General features: G+C 42.1%; 1 protein-coding gene across 1 annotated transcript; it reads left to right on the top strand.

The window, feature by feature from the left end:
- The first annotated feature begins 11,648 nt into the window (after positions 1-11,648).
- CLEC3A (C-type lectin domain family 3 member A) lies at positions 11,649-19,991 on the top strand. Its single transcript, XM_059665541.1, has 3 exons — positions 11,649-11,834; positions 16,660-16,743; positions 18,406-19,991. Exons 1-3 carry the CDS (start codon positions 11,720-11,722, stop codon positions 18,795-18,797), a joined length of 591 nt encoding a protein of 196 aa, XP_059521524.1. The 5' UTR covers positions 11,649-11,719; the 3' UTR covers positions 18,798-19,991.
- Positions 19,992-20,576: the final 585 nt, after the last annotated feature.

Below are 20,576 nucleotides of genomic sequence, written 5' to 3'. Positions count from 1 at the left end.
ACTCAACATCCCCATCTATTTCATAAGCATTGTTACATTTGCCGTTGGACAGGCACTGCTGCAAGCTAGCATGTGTACTCACTAATTTAATCTCCACCTAGGAGGTAGCTACTGTTGTTACACCTTCTCTCCCTAGGACAGTGGTCGGCAAACTCATTAGTCAACAAAGCCAGATATCAACAGTACAACGATTGAAATTTCTTTTGAGAGCCAAATTTTTTAAACTTAAAGTATATAGGTAGGTACGTTGTTATTAACTTAACTAGGGGCCCGGTGCACGAAATTCGTGTACTGGGTGTGTGTGTGGGGGGGTGTCCCTCAGCCCAGCCTGCCCCCTCTCACGTACTGGGAGCCCTCAGGCGTTGACCCCCATCACCCTCCAATCGCAGGATCAGCCCCTTGCCCAGGCCTGACGCCTCTGGCTGAGGCGTCTGGCCCGGGCAGCAGGGACCCGCAGCTGCAGCGGCCCCACGATTGTGGGGTTCGCTTTAGGCCCAGGCAAGGGACCCCTAGCTCCTGGGACTGCCAGCTTCGACCGTGCCCAGCTCCCATCGCTGGCTCCACCCCTACTTCCTGCTATCACTGGCCAGGGCGGCAAAGGCACCTGATTCTCTGATCATGGCTGGGGGGCAGGGCAAAGGCAGCCCCAGGGCCGCCTTTGCCCTGCCCCCCAGCTCTTAGCTCCCCCCTGGGTTTCTGATCACTGTCAGTGGCAGGGGGCTTCTTCCTGCTTTCCCTTTCGCCTCCCTGCATTGTGCCTACATATGCAAATTAACCACCATCTTGTTGGCAGTTAACTGCCAATCTTAGTTGGCAGTTAATTTGCATATAGCCCTGATTAGCCAATGAAAAGGGTAGCTCGTACGCCAATTACCATTTTTCTCTTTTATTAGTGTTGATTAGGGTACTCCTAAGGCTTAGGAAGAGCCACACTCAAGGGGCCAAAGAGCCGCATGTGGCTCGCGAGCCGCAGTTTGCCAACCATGGCCCTAGGAGATAGGAGATGCCACAGCAACAGCACACAGCTTAAAAGTCATAAAGCCAGGATACTCACCAAGGTAGTCTGGTTCCAGAATCTTCAGCTGTAACCACCACCCAACCCAGCCATTTTAGCACGGAGCCTGTGGTGGGAGCCACCTTCTGCCCACCAGCCTGTGGGTGAGGATGTGTGTGGCCCTGTGGCCAGCATAGTCCTGCATTAAGAGTGAGGTACATGCAAGATTGTGGCTCTGGACCTGAGTCTCTAGGGAAGGGACAGCAGCAAGGACTAGATCAAAAGACTGCAGAGGGACAGACTGCCCTGCCCCCTTGCACACAACCACACCCTACCCATCCACACCCAAAATGCTAGGAGTGGGTACAGGGAATCTCTATACCTTCCTCTCAATTCTGCTCGGAGCCTGAAACCTCCCTACAAAAGAGCTATTAAAATTTAACTTTATAATCTCTACTTACTATTTTCCTCACTTTCATGACTAATGCATTACAGAAATTGTTTGAAGTCATTTTCTAACTCCCGAGATAAATTTTAGTCTTTTTCCTATTTTACTTCTTTGACATATTTGCCAGTTCTGTCCTCCCTTCTCCCTATGAACCTTCATCTTAGGTTCAAAAAATGTTTGTTGAATCACTAAAAGTAAATGCAACTAACTTCTCACTAGCTTTCCCAACCACTTAATCCTTGTCCAGTCTCCACCCACTCCTTAAATATCTGGGACCCCATGGATGTGTCTCTGATCTTCCCCTTTTCTCCATATAAAATATCCTGGCTTCATACCCATCATTGGTTTCCCACTGTTACTCTATCATTAATTCTCTACTAATAAATTATTAATTCACTCATTCAACTCTTTTTACCTCATTCAAGTGTCCAATATTATTTCCCATCATCCACTAGACACATTCAGCTGAGAGTCCCACGAACACCTTAAGACCAACTTGTCCAAATACCAAACTTGCTTCAATGTTTCCATCCTCCCCACCTTCTGATTCTCTTCCCCTCTTCATTAAGCTCAGATTCAAAAGAAATGTAACTATATAGCGCCTTATACATACAATTTATCTAAATACTTGGTTCCTTTTCCTATTCTTTATGAGGAACAGATATCATGGACACAGTGTGCTTGGTTTACCCAGTAAGGCCAATTTCAGTTTCCCCATTCAGGCTTTCCGCTGCAGGAAACGCTTCCTGGAAAGGTGACCAAAAGCAATCCCCTCTGATGTATCTAAACCAAAGGAATAGCGTGACTGTTTCTCTGAGCCAGCTCAAGGGGAACACACGATGACTTTAGTTCTGTCACTAATTTTCACCAGTAAAAAGGCCATGGATTTATACTTGGAAAATTTGTTTCGTACCCAGAAAGGCAGACCTTCTCAATGGTTTGCCCTGCAGGCTGCAGTCCTCGTGCTCCAAGCACAGGCAGAGTCTGCAAACCTCTGAACGGCAAGGAAGAACAAGGAGCTCCCTGTCGTTACCTGAAGGCCGAAAACTCTTTCTACCAAGTCCAACCTTCGGAGGCCCACAGAGGGGAATTATGAAGGTTTTCCACTGCGGGCTGCCCTTGCTCTCAGTAGAAGGGAGGTGAATACTGACTTATTTGTGTTCTTGGACTATCTTGGCAGCAGGGGCTAGGCAAAACTCACAATAAATTGGGAGAGCTGGCACACCTAGAGAAAACAGGGCAACGGAATATTTGCCTTCCTTAAAAAAATGCACTGTTTACTGCACTGAGTGCTCGGAGGACAGGACACAGGGGGACCAGCGGGGCCAGGCGGGGTGGCTGGAGAGGAACAATTTCATGGTGAAGTCATTAAGAGTTAGGACATTATTATAATAATGATGGTGCTAATAATGGCTCATTTTATTAACAGTAAGTCCACATATGAAATATCTGTTCTCTATCAGCCACTAACAATACTGCTTGTTTTTAGGGCATATTTTTAATCTTCCCAATAATATTGGCAAATACTCATTATGATGCCCAATTTATAGGAATATGAGAGGTTAATTGGCTCACTCAAATCACACAGCTGGTAAATGAGAGCCCCAATTCAACGCCAGGTCTGCAGAATATCATTTGTGCAATTCCCACTGCAGAATATCATTTGTGCTAATTGCTTGGGATATAAGGACGTAGGTGAGGTGCCTGACTGTTTGCAGCCAAGGATGCAGTCGCTGCAAAAGGATGCAGAAGAATGGGTCAGATGGAGCCAGAAGAACACTTGATCCTAGAAAAAAGGAGGAAGCTAATTCAGGATGACACCACACACTAGAAACCAGCTCAAAGGCCTAAAGCAGAAGCCGGGGGACGCAGGCAGAGGCCACTATAACTGCCATTAGGAAGAGCCCAATGAAAGCAGAGCGACGATGGAAATAGTGAAACAGGCAGGTCAGACACAGCAATGCCAGGGGGCATTCATGAATTAAACAGGGAGCAGAAATCTCTCCTTACAGGCTGCCAAGAAAGGCTGCCAAGAAAGAAGGCTGGTCACAAGAAGAGGGGAGAAGATGTGGAGGAGAAGGAGGGATGTCTTCTGGGTTAGGCCCAACTTTTTCACAATTAAACTGGCTGCCTTCCAGGGAAGAGGATTCTTCATCATGGGAAGTGTTCAAAGCAGAGGTTTGTCTCTCCCAAACTTGGGATTCCTTTGTTCTGACCCTACCACCCCAATTTTACCAGAAATATCCACACTGACCTCCTAGGTCAGTGATGGCGAACGTATGACACGCGAACTCATTGTTTTGGTTGATTTTTCTTTGTTAAATGGCATTTAAATATATAAAATAAATAGCAAAAATATAAATCTTTGTTTTACTATGGTTGCAAATATCAAAAATTTTCTATATGTGACACGGCACCAGAGTTAAGTTAGGGTTTTTCAAAATGCTGACTCGCCGAGCTCAAAGGTTCGCCATCACTGTCCTAGGTGAACCCATGAAGCTCCAAATCCCCTTTACCACCAGGTGGGCCTCACAGCTCAGCTGAGCTCCGATGTGGGAGACCCACGTCTGACCAACACTTAGAAGAAGTAGAGAATCCTAAGTCACTTTACTCTCCAAAGCTAAGTCTCATCTACCATCAAACAGGGATAACAATGCCCTCCTTACTGGACTTAGATGGAAAATCCTAGCACAGTAGTTGAGAGGAGATTAATTGAATCTAAATCACCACTCTCTTTACTCCAAATCCACATGAGTGAACCATTTTATGTAAAACGTATTTATTAAATGTTCATTAAGCATTAGTCATTTTGTTAGGCACGAAAACTATGCTATCCAATGTGGTAGCCACTAGCCACTGTCAGACAGCACTGGCCCAGTAAATCAGAAGCGACTAAGACAAGATCCATGTCCACTGTGACAAATGTGGGGAGACAAATATAAAATAAGTATATGGTGTTTAGAAGTTCTATGATAGAAGTATGTCCGGTGTGGGTGCAAATGAGACCAAATCTGCAGGGTTGGGGTCAGAGCAACGGTGGTTCTGAGGACCTTGTATGGGTATGGATATGAGGGAAGCCCTAGTTCCCTTTGATTGTTTATCTACTGTGACAGGATGTAACTTGAATGTTTTACAGACATGCTCCAATTTTCCCAACCATTCCACAAGACAGACACCCAGCTGCAGAGAGATGACAAAGTCTGACCATTGTCACAAAACTGATAAACAACAGATCTTAATTTTAAGTCCAAATTATCCTAGTCATTGCTCTTTACCTATATTCAGTACTGCCCCATTTTAGCAGAGTCTCTGAACCCGCTTCCCTAAGACCTGTCCCAGCCTTCTACTCAAATGCCCTGACACGTCTGCCAGTCACAGCTACAAGCAATAGCCCTAAGTAGAAAGTGGGCGACTTGCACATATACCATATCAACCTTGCCTCCAAGCATTTCAGGTGGTTTGTCCCGTATTCAAGTTCAGTCCTATTACTTCCACTAAATGCTGCCTGTGAACCTTGGAACAGCCTCCAAACATAGTCAGCCTTGAATATTAACAGACAGACAGCAATGAAGCCAGAGAGACTTGTTTGTTAGAATTTGACACGGAGAACTGCTTAGAGCAATGCTAAAATAGCAACCGGGAGAATAAATACACCAATTACACAGGATGGTCAGGGGACGTGTTGTAAACAGCCATTCATTAAAGAAAGTAAAACCCTGGTGACAGTTTTTAAATCCTTACCAAAACACTTTTTGACTAAAGGCAATATTTTTATAGTTCCTATTCCCTGCCTATAAATATGTGCTTCTTAAATAGCCCTTTCAGAAGCCCAGGTCCGGCCCAGCAGAGGAGCTGGTGACATCATCCTGCTGCACAAAAAAGGGATTGTTCCGCCTCCAAGAAAACCCGGTGAAGTCTGCCTTCTCTAAGGACAAGGTGGGGAAAGGGCCACCCATCCCCGTTATCTTTGATGTGTGTATAGCTCTTGATGTTATTTTTTTAAAGATCACTCCAATTCTTTTCTTGCTTTTCTGGTTGAGGTTTTGGAGGTGGGGGCTCAACCAAAGGGCCATGTGTGATGGGGAGGCAATGTCTGATGCCAATTGGCATCTGGGGCAAGGACAAAAATTCCTTACCTTGAAAATGTTCTCAGATCCAACTCTACCTCTGATCCCCACCCACCTCTTCCTCCTCTTCTAGCCAATCTTGTAGCCATTTAGCTTCCATTGGTTTTTTTCCCTGAAGGAGGAAGAACTGGATATGGAACCTCCACAGGAGGAAGAGAAGTTAAAGGAAAGTTCCCATCCCTATCTGGTTTCATGGCCAAGTACCTACAAAACCATCAGAACTTCCCCAATGCTAAGACTGATGGTTTTTCAGCATGACTTCAAATGTTACTATGCCAAATGAGTCTTGGTCTCTTTACTATTCCATGAGTTAAGTTGCTATTTCCTTGGTCAAATGTCTTATTGCTGGAGCCTCAGAGGTGGGGAGAAAGGAAAGCAAAAGCAAAACTGTCCTGCCACACATTAGTAAATATTTATTGAGCAAATACTATGTGCTCAGTACTGTGCTATATACAGAACTGAGCTAACCTGGCACAGCCCCTGCCCTACGGGACTTACAGCCTAGCCAGAAAGAAGGAAATCTATTAAGCACATACATTTTTAAATGAGTCCCAAATTACAATTAGGGCTACAAAGGAATCAGTATACTTCGATGAGGAAGACAAAACAGGACCTCCCTAGATTATGCAGATAGAGAAGGTATGTCTGAGAAGGTGGCCTTTGAATTCAGACCTGGAGTACAAGAGGGATTTAGTCATATACAAAATGGTATTAACTTAGACACACACAATGAGTACAAGTTTGGAAAGGGGTGGGACATAGTAACAGAGAAAAAGCACGTGGAAAGACACAGTGGTGGTGGAAGGATGATATGACTCAACTTTAATATGACTCAAAGTTGGCAAAGGTCTCTACAACTGGAGAAAGTCATCAGGAGTTTGGGCCTAGATGAAAAAGATGGATTAATCAGTACAGACTGGTAGTTACAAAATAGGCATGGGGATGTAAAGCACAGCCGAGGGAATATTGTCAATAGTATTGTAATAACTACGTTTAGGGCCAGGTGGTACTGGAAATATCAGGGGAACACTTTGTAAAGTCTATGATTGTTCAACCACTATGCTGTACACCCGAAACTGACACAAAATAATATTGAATATAAACTGTAATTGAAAGCAAAAATTTTAAATGTGGGCTTCAGCAAAACTATTCTGTATGCTATTGTAATGGTGGATGCATGACATTATACATTTATTTCCTAAAACCCATAGAGCTGTACAGCACAAAGAGTGGAAACCTAATATAAACTATAGACTTTGGTTAATCATCATAATAATATAACAATATTTATTCATCAGTTATAATAAATATACCACACAAATGCAACATGTTAACAATTGGATAAATTGGGGGTGGGGGCAGGGAGAGGGGATATAAGGGAGCCCTCTCTACTTTCTGATGAACTTTTCTATGAATCTAAACTGCTCTAAAAAAATAAAGTCTGTTAATTTTTAATAAGAAAACATGTGCTCTAAGATCTGGCTAAAAGAAAACAAATCAAAAAAGTGTCAGAGGCTTTCCTGGTAAGGAAAAGGAGGTTAAAAACAATATAGATTAAAAGAAATAAGAAAAAACAATATAGATTTATTTTGAAGAAAAAAGATAACTTGTTCTTATAAGTTCAGTTTGAACACAGCACATATCAAAGGTCCAAGAGAAATAATTAGTTTTCTATCACTATTCTGTAACTTTGAAATCTCAGAGCAAAGGGTTTGAGAAGCTGGCAAGAAGCATTTTTGATCCATCGTATGATCAATTGTAAAACATTGATCCTTTTTCCTATTCAAATCAAAGCACATTTTTCACAGCCCAGGGCAAAAGAGCGAGCGGTCTTCTGGGGCCAATCAAATCTAGATTTTAATTTCTACTTCCACTCTTGGGATCTGAGTGACACTGACCAAATCTTCTTAACTTTTCTGAGGCTCAGTTAGTTTTAATCAGCTATTAAATGGAGAGATTACTTATCCCATAGGCTTGCTGTGAAGACTAAAAAGAGGCGGCATTCCAGAAATGGTATATACTATTATATTTCACTAGAGGCCCGGTGCACAAAAATCTGTGCACTCAGGGGGTCCCTCAGCCAGGCCTGTGCCCTCTCACAATCTGGGATTCCTCGGGGGATGTCCACCTGCTGCCTTAGGCCTGCTCCCCGGAGGATTGGGCCTAATCTGGCAGTCAGACATCCCTCTGGCAGCCCGGGAGCCCTCGGGGGATGTCCACTTGCCAGCAGGGTGCAGGCCTAAGCTGTAGTCGGACATCCTTAGCACTGCTGAGGAGGCAGGAGAGACTCCCACCACCACCGCTGTACTGGCAGCCGTCAGCCTGGCTTGTGGCTGAGCAGAGCCCCCCCTGTGGGAGTGCACTGACCACCAGGGGGCAGCTCCTGCATTGAGCATCTGCCCCCTGGTGGTCAGTGTGTGTCATAGTGACCAGTCATTCCCAGTCTTTCTGCTGTTGGGGTCTATTTGCATATTACCCTTTTATTATATAGGACTAGGGGCCCGGTGCACGAAATTCGTGCACTGGGTGTGTGTGGGGAGGGGAGTGTCCCTCAGCCCAGCCTGCCCCCTCTCACATACGGGAGCCCTCAGGCGTTGACCCCCATCACCCTCCAATCGCAGGATCGGCCCCTTGCCCAGGCCTGACGCTTCCGCCAGAGGTGTCAGGCTTGGACAGGGGACCCCCATCTCCCCCTGATCACTGGCTCTGGCCCCCGCCCAGGCCTGAGGCCTCTGGCCCAAAAATCATGCCTGGGCAGGGGACCCCCATCTCCCTCTGATCGCTTGCTCCACCCCCCGCCCAAGCCTGACGCCTCTGACCCAGGCTTCAGGCCTGGGCAAGGGGACCATCATATCCCCCCAAACCCCGGCTCCGCCCCCCACCCAGGCCTGATGCCTCGGCCAGAGGAGTTGACCCTCATCACCCTCCGATCACCAATCACCGGATCGGCCCCTTGACCAGGCCTGAGGCCTCCGGCAGAGGTGTCAGGCCTGGGCAGGGAACCCCCAGCTCCCCGCTGTTGCAGGCTCCGCCCCTGCCCAGGCCTAACGCCTCTGGCCTAGGTGTCCGGCCTGAGCAGCGGGGACCTGCAGCTGCATCAGCCCCGCGATCGTGGGCTTCGCTTTAGGCCCAGGCAAGGGACCCCTAGCTCCCGGGACTGCCAGCTTCGACCGTGCCCAGCTCCCATTGCTGGCTCCACCCCTACTTCCTGCTATCACTGGCCAGGGCGGCAAAGGCGCCTGATTCTCCGATCATGGCTGGGGGGCAGGGCAAAGGCGGCCCCAGGGCCGCCTTTGCCCTGCCCCCCAGCTCTTAGCTCCCCCCTGGGTTTCTGATCACTGTCAGTGGCAGGGGGCTTCTTCCTGCTTTCCCTTTGGCCTCCCTGCATTGTGCCTACATATGCAAATTAACCGCCATCTTGTTGGCAGTTAACTGCCAATCTTAGTTGGCAGTTAACTGCCAATCATAGTTGGCAGTTAATTTGCATATAGCCCTGATTAGCCAATGAAAAGGGTATCGTCGTACGCCAATTACCATTTTTCTCTTTTATTAGATAGGATGGTAAGGATATTACAGCTATTATTAAGCACTGGACATTGTGCTAAGTGCTTATACCCATTATCTCATTTAATCTTTCCCACAGCCCTGTAAAGTAAGCATTTCTAGCCCCATCACTGAGATAATAGAAGGCTCAGAGAGGTTCAATGATTGCCCAAAATTACACAGCTGATAAATGGGTGAAAATAGAATGTAAACCCTGCTTAACATTTTTTCACAATGCTTTCAAATGCCTACTCATAGATTGCCCATATCAATATAAGGATTTTGCATTATAAGTAAAATCTTTACTTTTTGTATTTCACAGTTACATTGCTATATTATATCTGACTTTCCCACATCAGTGGCCTTCCTCTGGTGTAAATATGTGGGTAGATTACAACGTGGCTTTAAAAGGGAGGAAAAAAAGATGCATTAGACTGTGGTTTTCCTTACTAAGATTCAGAAGGAATCAATCACTGCTTGATTCTTCCTGTATTGTCTCAAAAAAAAAAAAAAAAAAAAGCTGAAATAAGTTTGGTCCTTCAGACCTTCCAAAATCTTCAAGCCCTGCTGTCTTTCCAGATAACAGCGTGGTGGGGTCAGTCCATAGAGGCATTTCCCTGAGTTCTAACTTACGCCAGCTTGGTCACATATATAAGGCAGTCCCTTGCTTTTGATACAAAAGTCTATCTGGCTCCCAATACTTGCCTTTATAGACCATTGTTAAAGTTTTTCATTATATTTCTTGCCAAAAACCAATTCTAGCATGTCATAATTTTAAGAGTTTCATCAAAAGGTTGATGAAACTTGGGGACTCAACAGGGTTGAGTCACACATGTAGTCACCTGTTGGCAATGGCTAAAGGCATTTCCCCAAACCTGAATAGGAAACTGCTTGTGGCTGCCAGACAGTCAAAGGGCATCTTAATCTACATGTTATTGAACAGCGTAGGCTAATTCCCTAAACTGACAATGCTTCTGTACCCTTTGAAACCTTACCCTTTGAAGTGTATTATCTCCACCTTGCCTTAGGACAAATTGTGTTAATAAAAGCAAGGGTCCTAGACAAGGAGGGAGTCTTCAATTCCTTTAGCTGAAGGTCCTCTGACCCCCAATGCCTTTCAAAATTATATCTCATCTCCGGACTCTTTATTAGTCTCTGGATTTCTATGTCATCTGCGCACAGCCTTTTCCAGATTCCTGAACCCTTCTTGATGCTGGGACATGAACTCCGGCATAATTTCTCTATTATTTATATATTTCACTTGAAAGTATTATTTAAGTGGTTGGGATAGTTTCAAGAAAAAAATTATTGGGTAGTTGGGGATCCCCCATAAGATAATTATAGTTGATATTTTACATTAATTCTTGTGGAAATAATTCACTATCTTAATTTTCTTTTCACTCTAAGAATGTAAGTCATAATTTTTATTTTTTTATTTTAGAAAGAGAGGGAAGAAGGGGGAGAGAGATACATCAACTTGTTGTCCCAGCCCTAGCCTGTTTGGCACAGTGGATAGATCATAGGCCTGCGGACTGAAGGGTCCCAGGTTCGATTCTGGTCAGGGGCACATGCCCAAGTTGAGTTGAGGACTCAATCCCCAGTAGGGGGTGTGCAGGAGGCAGCCGATCAATGTTTTTCTCTCATCATTGATGTTTCTATCTCTCTGTCTCTCTCCCTTCCTCTCTAAAATCAATAAAAAAAACTATATTTAAAAATAAATTTTGTTGTTCCACTTATTTATGCATTCATTTATGCATTCAATCCTCATTGAACACACAACCATGGCATATCTGGATGATGCTATAATCAACTGAGCTACCCAACCAGGGCAAGGATGTAATTCTTGACAAATTCATGAAACCCCTATAAAGGGAGGCCTTATATCTTATCATGAACTCTCCATTTCAACCATCTTCATTATTTCCTGTAAGCAAACCATTCCCTAGATGCATATGGGCTGTGTACACACACAAGTGGGCATAGACACACAGGTGGTTTTGTGGACTCTCTCTTTCTCTCTTTCTCTCTCTCTCTCTCTCTCTCTCTCTCTCTCTCTCTCTCTCTCTCACACACACACACACACACACACACACACACACACACACACACACAGTAACTTTCTTGTTTTGGGGTGGGGTGGGGGGTGTGTGTGTCATTTTTTGCCCTGAAAATGGAATCAAACACTTTCCCAGAACATTCTTTAAGTGAACTCCAGAGCTCCAAATGAAAGACTTAAATGTTGAGGTTTTCCCAGAGACCCCCAAACTTCCTGGAATTTAAATTTTTTAAAAAAGGGAAAACAAGCAAAACCCTTCATCCCTCAGTTAACTCTAATACACTCTGAAAAGGCAAGTCAACTAGGAAGTGTAGCACCAATATTAACACAGAAAACGTCTGCCATGAGGAAGGAGAACAAGGGGCCACCTCATGCTGTGGCCAGCCGAGGCACTCAAACATTTCGTCAGCAGGACGGCAGCCAGCCTTCCCAGCTCACTTTTATAAAGCTGGCCCCTGGCATTCCAGAGCAAGATGTAGCTGTGCAGTCTGCTTGTCCCTTAGCTACTTCAGAGGAGCTGGCAAAGTGGCCACCAGACCTGCCCGGGAGCCATGGCAAAGAGTGGACTTGTAATTTATGTCCTGGTTATCACCTTACTCCTGGACCAGACCACCAGCCACCCATCCAAATTCAAAGCCAGGAAGCACAGCAAACGCCGCGTGAAAGGTAAAATACTGGGCTTGCTCGGGGTGGGGAGGGCCTGGACAATGTTCATTTCCAAACCCCTCCAGGAGACTGTGCCTGGTGACAGTACCATGCCAGCGTATGGGAATGGCATTTCATGGGACTGAATGACCTTTTAATTCTTTGGAGAGTTTGATATTTAAAAGTATCATGTAATAAGGGTGTGTTTTTTTACAGTGATAAAAAGCTCTTATAATGTAAAAAGAAATTCTATATTGTATATCCTTTGTCAAGTGGATTACATAGAATGTTCTTTAGAGGGAATCATTGGGATATGTGGACATCTGGTATTATGAATGAGGAGTCAAGTAGAACATATTGATTATAGAATATAGTTTCACTCGTAGAGATTATGTGACATTATTCAAAGGTAACTGTGAAATAATTATGATCCTATTAAATGTGTAGTAGAAGATAGAGCTATTAGTAATTGTGATTCTTTTTTTGTCACTGGTTACCATGTAGATATATTTTCATATCTTGCTATAGAAGAACAGTCTATACCAGGGGTGGGCAAACTTTTTGACTCAAGGGCCACAATGGGTTCTTAAACTGGACCGGAGGGCTGGAACAAAAGCATGGATGGAGTGTTTGTGTGAACTAATATAAATTCAAAGTAAACATCATTACATAAAAGGGTACGGTCTTTTTTTTTTTTTTTTTTAGTTTTATTCATTTCAAACGGGCCGGATCCGGCCTGTGGGCCGTAGTTTGCCCATGGCTGGTCTATACTATATATTTAAGCTTTTTCCTGTCATAGAGAAATTGAACCTCTCTTTGACTTAAACATATTTTAACTAGCAAAGTCATATAGTATTTGAAGACATTTTAATGCAAAACTAAATCTAAGAGCAATCTCAAATTCTGGGGGGCTTGAATTAGGTTACGAGATAAAAAGCAAATGCTGCAAAGAACAAAAATGATGGCAATTTATTTACATCATACTGAAACCAAAGCAAAAGGGAAAACACGGGTAATGTTTTATCTCATCCTCTGAGTCATTTTCATATCAGGATATTTTAAGGTAAATATTATGACACTATTTCTGTATCAGTTGCACTTCATTATTAACAAAACACACACACACACACAAATACCAACAAGGTTGGTTTTGATGTGACACAACACAGATGACTGGTGGATAGAAAGGGGGCTTGTGTTGTGTTGTGTTTTGATGATAATAAAGTGTACTTTTCTAGAGGAATTTATTTATACAATTTAAGTCTGATGCAAGGTTCCTTAAGTGGAATCTTTTTTCCTTATGAAATATTATATTGCTCTGGTATCTTATTTAATGAAAGACTGAAATATTTCCCAGGCGTAGGTACAGTATATTCAGTATATTGCTGAAGATGAGGGCAGGGGAAGGAGGTGAGAGAAGGTACTGGGTGATGTGGCACATTTTTGTTGCCAGCATTTCCTCACCAGTGGGAGGGAGTGCAATGTGGTCACCACCCAATAGGGGTGTGGGGAGGGGTATGAGTGAGTGTGAGTGTGAGTGTGTGAGTGTGTGTGTGTGTGTGTGTGTGTGTGTGTGTGTGTGTGTGGTTTTTCTGGAGTAATTGCAGTTCAGGTCATAGAGAGCTCCTTCCTTAACCCCCACATACACACACATACACACGAACACACACTTTTTTTTCCTGACTGAGTACACACCTAAAATATCACCCTCTGAAAGCAGTTCGTGCTAATTTTGCCATCAGGTCCCAATAAGCAGATGCTACAGTAGATGAAGTAGTAAGTCTAGACTTGCAGACTAGTTCTCTCCCCAACCTCTCACACCCTCAAACTATTTTAAGTACCTGTAAATAACACTTTATGAAATCAAAGTGAAAGCTATTTCTCTCTCCCAATCCTCTCCACAGAATTAGCCACTATTACCTACTGGCTAATATTCACGGTTTTTTGAATGCACAATTAAAAATTGATATTTTTAACAAAATAAGAATTGGCTATGCAAAGTGCCTGGCAGACAAACTAATTAATTTCATCTATTAACACTCAGAGATACATAGCTACACAAAGCTAACCTTAGTCATTTTAACAGCCGCATAATATCACACTGTGTAGATGGGTCATGATTTATTTAATCTGTTCTCTTGGTGAACTTCTGTGTGGTTTTCAATCCATCTCTGATTCAGTGCCTCAGTGAACTGCTTTGTACACACATAAAGATACTCGCTGACTTGTGATGGGGTAACATCCTGATAAACCCATCATAAATTAAAAATATCACCTGGACAGTGTTGCTCAGTGGCTGAGCATCAGCCTATGAACTAGGAGGTCACAGTGTGATTCCTGGTCAGGGCACATGACTGGGTTGTGGGCTCAATCCCCAGTAGGAGGCAGCCGATCAGTGATTCTCTCTCACCATTGACATTTCTATCTCTCCCTCTTCCTCTCTGAAATCAATAAAAATATTTTTTTAAAAAAGAAAAAATACAGTAAGTTGAAAATGCATTTACTACACCTAGTCTACCAAATACTGTAACACAGTCTAAACGACCTTAAATGTGCTCATAACACAATATTAAAAACAAAACAAAACAAAAAACTGCTAGCAACACAGTATATACTCTAAAATATCTGCCTCTGCCCAGCATCACAAGAGACAATGATACCACATAACGCTCACCCAGGAAAAGATCAAAATTGAAAATTTGAAGCACAGTTTCTACTGAAAGCACATGGTTTTCACACCATTGTAAAATCAAAAAAATCATAAATTAAAACATCCTATCAGGGACTGTCTATAAGTATATTCATCCCCATGATAGGATGTTAGGATACATTGCTAGAAGCAAAATTTCTGGTTAATCACACTTTCTGGCTCCCAAAATGACAGCATCAATCTATGATCCCATCTTCAGTGTATGAGATTGCCCCTTGTCAGCCCAACATCATACCATCAGTTTAAGCCCTGCCAACCTAACCAAAAGAATAAAACCCTTTAAAATTTGCATTTATTAGATTGTTAATGAAGCTGAGCTATTTTTCATATGTTTAGTGGTCATTTCTTCTGGAAATTATTTTTGCATCATTTCTACACTGTACCTATTTTGGAGAACACTAATAATAAAGTAAAAAGAAGTCTGTTTTTAAAAACTCAAAATGGCAATTGAGTGATTTAGTTCCAAACAAAAGCTTATTTGGTACTTACCTTATAGGTCTCAAAAAATTATGTGCTGCAGTAATGAATAAAATGTAATTTTTACAGTGAAATGGTTGATCCCTGTGTTCACTGTAGACAAAACATTCACATTTGTCACAAAAGCAGCAGCAGAAGCCAAGCCATCTGGATAGTGACTTCCATAATGATTTCCCAGGGGCCTAATATTAATTCTTGTGTCTTTATGTTAATTATAATGTTTACAGCTTCTCTGTGGAGGTCAGTTATTTAAATAGAATGGAGCAGGAAGGTGAGAGGGATGGGGGAATAACATGTACAGAGTTGACAATTTGTAACTTGGAAGCAAGTCTTCAGGTCTTTACAAGCCTGGCCCCCAACAGCCAATGGTTTTGTTCTCTGAACATATTTATTCTGGATTGAATGGACCCACTGAGGAAATCCTTAGGCTATTTATTTCTGAGCTGAGCTAGTGGATGTTTTGAGAACTGATGAGCAGTATGAAGTGAAAAAGAGCTGGGAGCCACCTCTGAGTACCGCAGAAGGAATTTTCCTAACCCAAATGTGGAAAAACCTGGCTTGCAAAGCACATGTTTAAGGGGATGGAGATCAGCGTGTTTGGATTTGGGACTGACTTGAAAAACCCAGGACAGAGCATAGATTCTCTATATGGCATCTCCACAAGGAGGCATCTGAGGACAGGCCCTGTCAAGCTTTGAGCATCTTCTCTGCCCGAGACCACATGTTAAAGACCAAGCAGGTGAAGGCAATCACTGTACAAAAGTAGATGGGAGGGATGGGAAGAAATGGAGTCAGTGAGCATCAAATCCCGACTCTGTACCTTACCAGCTGGGTGACCTTGTGCAGGTTAATTCAACTGTCCGTGCCTCTATTTCTTGGTGACAGTGATGGTGTCTATCTCACAGGAATATTGAAATACTGAAGCTCTTAGCACATAGGGTACGGTGGCTTTTAATACTTTTTAATATGATTTATTACAATTCCTGCCTTTGAAGAGCTCCTAAGCTGTCAATCTCCAAGACAGTTTCCATCAGTCCTGAAATTTTGTTGATTCATTCAACAAACATTATGCGTGCCTATTATGTGCCAAGGAATACCCTGGATAATAAGACAGATAAAATTAAGTTAAATAATTATAGATTGGATAAAGTGCTTTGAAGAAAAATAACGGTTCAAGGAAAGAGATTAGCCACTGGGATGCTAACATAGAGAGGATAATCAGAAAAGTTTTCTCAGAAGAAGAGATGTTTACACTCAACAAAAAGATGGGTAAGAGTGTTCCAGGCATAAGGAACCCAAAGGAAAGGATCCCAAGATGAGATAGCTTGCTGTAGGATGCATCTGAGAGTCAAGGGGTCTGAACCCTGGTGGAGGGAGGGTCGCATGGGAAGGGGCTGGAGAGAGAGATGGGAGGCCCATTGCACAGAGGGAACTTCTAGTATTGTTGGTATTATTATCTCCACCAAACCCTTATGAATCTTCCCAGCCAACTGATTTTCATGCTTTATTTTTCATGTACGCTGATCGCAATTTCATCAAAACCACCCTTGCCTTAGATTTTGGATTTCAAAGCTTCAGTTTATTTTGTTTTATTTTCATATTATTTTAATCATATGCTTTTTATTTCTCCCTTACCACCCCACCCTAAAATATCCCCAGAAAAGGATGGAGACCTAAAGACTCAAGTTGAAAAGCTCTGGAGAGAAGTTAATGCCCTGAAGGAAATACAGGCTCTGCAGACAGGTAAGACCTCATCTCATCAATGCCTGTCTCAAAGGAGGTAGAGGGGAAATTGCGATTTCCTAGCAATTCAAACCATACCTAGAGTGCATGTCAAGTTCTAGGTGACATATTTTTAAAAGAGACATTGACAAGCTAGATGTGTCTTGGAGAAAGGATCCAAAAGCTGAGGAGATGACTGTTTGGGAAATCAGCTTGATTTTCCCCTCCTTTCTTTTATATAGAGATAAAAAAAAAAATAGGCATTTCAATAATACAATTTTAAAAGTCCGTTGAAAAGTCTTCTCTTATAGGCAATGAAACAGAAGTGAAGCGAGTACTAACTACCTTAAATAATTAGCATTCATTGGATGTTTACTAAGTGCTCATTGGGAGATCTGCTGAGATTCAGTGAAACAGAGGGCCACAGGACTCAGGCATGTACATCAAATGCAAATAGAAGGACACTGGTTAGAACCAGAGCTTGCCAATAGAGGGCAGCATCTGGCGTTCCTTTCTTTCTTGAGCAGAGCTCACAGGGGTGAGGAAATGAGAGCCACATTGGGTGGTTCAGGAACAGCCTGGGCTTGCAACGCTCATACCCACAGGGAACAATACTCTCATAGTAACTCAAAATAGAGCTTCGAGGGTCCCACAAGAGACCTGCCAAATTATAAGAGTTATAGCCTTCAGAGAAGACTGAAGTTACAGCTTTCAATCAAGTGCTTGTAACTCCCAGACCATCCATGTTACCAATTCAAGGTCATTTTTTTACCATAAGCAATGTTGCCTAGCAACACTGGTGATATATCCTGGTTATCAGGTTTCCAGGGAAACAGAATTAGAAAGTTAAAAGAAGGTCAAATGTGCATGCAGAAGGGGAGTTTATTAATGCTTCACCTACATGAGCACATTAACCTCTAACAATTTATGAGATACCTGCCATAGTGATTATCCTCATTTTACAGATGAGGAAACTATGGCACAGAGAAATTAAATAATTTGCCCAAGCTTTACAAAGCTAGTAAATGTCAGAACCTGATCCGCCCATGCTTTTTGCCTAATCTATCTTTATGTTTGGTTTATCCTGGATAACCTAAACAATGTATATAGCAGGGCTGAGTTATCTGCATAAGAAAAACACTGTCTCTCTCTATACAAACTCAGGCTTTTGTTTTTGTTTTTAATAATTATGAAATATCATTCCAGTTCTAAAAGTCCCAAAGAAATTGTAGCACATAGTGGAGCTACAATAACTAACAACCATGTGTATATCAAAGCATCATGAGGCGAAAGGCCATATTTTAAGGGAGGGACAGACCTGGGTGTGTGTAGCTGTAATCTTTCATGCTAAGTTATGTTTTTACATGCTAAGTTGTTGCAAATCACAACTTTTCTAAGCCTTAATATCCTGATATGTAAAGATGGGAGTAATAAAATGCCACTTCGTGGGACTGTTGTGATTATTATATGAGTAAAGTGCTTGGGAAAGATCAAAATTTATCTTTTTGTACATTGTATGTACAATGTCCACCACATACAAAATCTCCAGTAAATAAATGTTGATTTAGCATTACCATCACATATCATTCATTCCACAAATATATACTGGTACTTGCCAGGTTCAGTCCTGGATGTCTTATACTCAAAAAGCATTTTAATATTTCAAATCTCACATCTTTACAGTCTGTCTCCGAGGCACAAAATTTCACAAGAAATGCTACCTTGCTTCGGAAGGCTCGAAACACTTCCATGAAGCCAATGAAGACTGTATTTCCAAAGGAGGGACCCTGGTAATCCCCAGAAACTCAGACGAAATCAACGCCCTTCGAGACTATGGTAAAAGGAGTCTGCCGGGTGTCAATGACTTTTGGCTAGGCATCAATGACCTGGTCACAGAAGGCAAGTTTGTTGATGTCAATGGAATTGCCATCTCTTTCCTCAACTGGGACCGAGCACAACCTAATGGTGGCAAGCGGGAAAACTGTGCCCTGTTCTCCCAGTCAGCTCAGGGCAAATGGAGTGATGAGGTCTGTCGGAGCAGCAAGAGGTACATATGTGAGTTTATCATCCCTTAATAGATCCTTCTCAAATGCATCTTCCAAGCATGATTTATAGGCTAATGGTTCTCAAGAATAAGTTAAATTGTCCATAGGAATACAAGAATCAGCCAATTTTGCTACCATGTTTCATTGTGATTTTTCCCTTCATGGGGCATGAGGGATCAGAAAATAATGATCCAGCTATGTACACACTGTTAAAGTGGCTTCTGCAAAATGGGCTTCAAATCCTCATTTTCTTAGTCCCTCTCGCTTGTATAGACGAGGTCTGTATTAAAAATGCAATAGCCAGAAAAGCAAGCTTCTCTTGAAAGTTTAATTTATATTTTGTTAATGAGAATTCTCTAAATCAGAGATTCTAGGTGCTATATAATCCAAAACCTTTTTAGTCTGATGCTCAATGTGTTCCATTCTAGCCTTAGTGCCTTGTTAGCCCATTCCCTTTTCTTGGAGTTGCTACATCGCCTGGTAGAACTTGTATCTTGCCTACCATGTCAGAACATGAATGCCTCAGATTCTCATTAATTTTTTTCTTCAAGACCCCTTCCCCATCTACTTTTTCTTTTTAATTCCCAATCAAGATCTGACAGGAAATGATAAGGCAGCATATTTGGTCATTTTCCCCTTCCAGCATTACATTACCACTTCCAATTTGAATGTCTAACCTTAAGGCAGAACAAGAGCAGCAGATTGTATGAAAAAATGGAAAGAGAAAAAATGTCTGATTTTTCATTGCTTTAGCATCCTACTTCCTTTATGAAATTGAAGATGGATAATCTATATCTATATCTACCTAGATATAGATATAGATATATAGATATAGATATAGACATATAGATATATATTCATTTCTTTTTTACATCATATTTCAATAATCATATATTTAAGTCCATTAGGGGCAATCTATCTTTGGAGGTTAAAAATTGGATTTCAATAAAACTATTTTGGAGACACATCTCTGTGCAATTTTTTATTCTGCCAAATGCTATTCCCATTAAATTATTTAACTAGATTGTGTAAAATAACTTCATTGCTTACTATGAAATTACAATGTTTAGGCTTCGGAGAAATGGGTTTTATAAAAGCAAATAATTTTAAGTATATTCTGTACTTCAAAAGCAAACAATTTTAAGTATATTCTGTTCTTCAAATATCATTTTTTTTCTTTAAATATTGAATGTATTTTGTATTATCATTCTCTGCAAACTTTAACTACATGTGCTTGGAATAATGTTTTGGTTCTTTCAATTGTACAATAATAAAGCCTGAATTCTGATCAATCTGGATGTATCTGGATATTGATTATAGTTACTCAAAATATGTTGGTTTATATCAAATTTGACACAATTCAGGGGGTACTCATGATTTACATGTACTAGGAAAATAATTTTACCTGACAATAAAGAGGAAGTCTGTGAGGGAAGAGGGGCACTTTAAAAAGAAAATTATATCTGCAATTGTTTTTGGTTGACCCTGGCCAATGGGTCAACTCCAATACAATCATAATCTCCTCAAAGATGATGACAATGAAACTGACACCATTATAATTAGCTAGTTATTAATAATAGGAAAGGAGCAAAAGAAAGGCCAGACATTATAAACATGGCCACCAGGAAGCTGCAATTTCACATTCTTCAGGGAACCACCAATCCATTCTTCAGATTATTGGGGGAAGGGTTCCAACAAATGGGAGATAGATACACAACCAGTGAAGTTGGGGTGACTAGGGAAAGTGCCTGTCAATCAAACCTGGGAACAAAGGTCATTGGCCAGAATGGGTGGGGCCACTGTAAACCC

The sequence above is a fragment of the Myotis daubentonii genome, chromosome 15 (genome assembly GCF_963259705.1).
Source record: "Myotis daubentonii chromosome 15, mMyoDau2.1, whole genome shotgun sequence".
Lineage (NCBI taxonomy): Eukaryota > Metazoa > Chordata > Mammalia > Chiroptera > Vespertilionidae > Myotis > Myotis daubentonii.
This window is presented reverse-complemented; position numbering and strand designations above follow the sequence as displayed.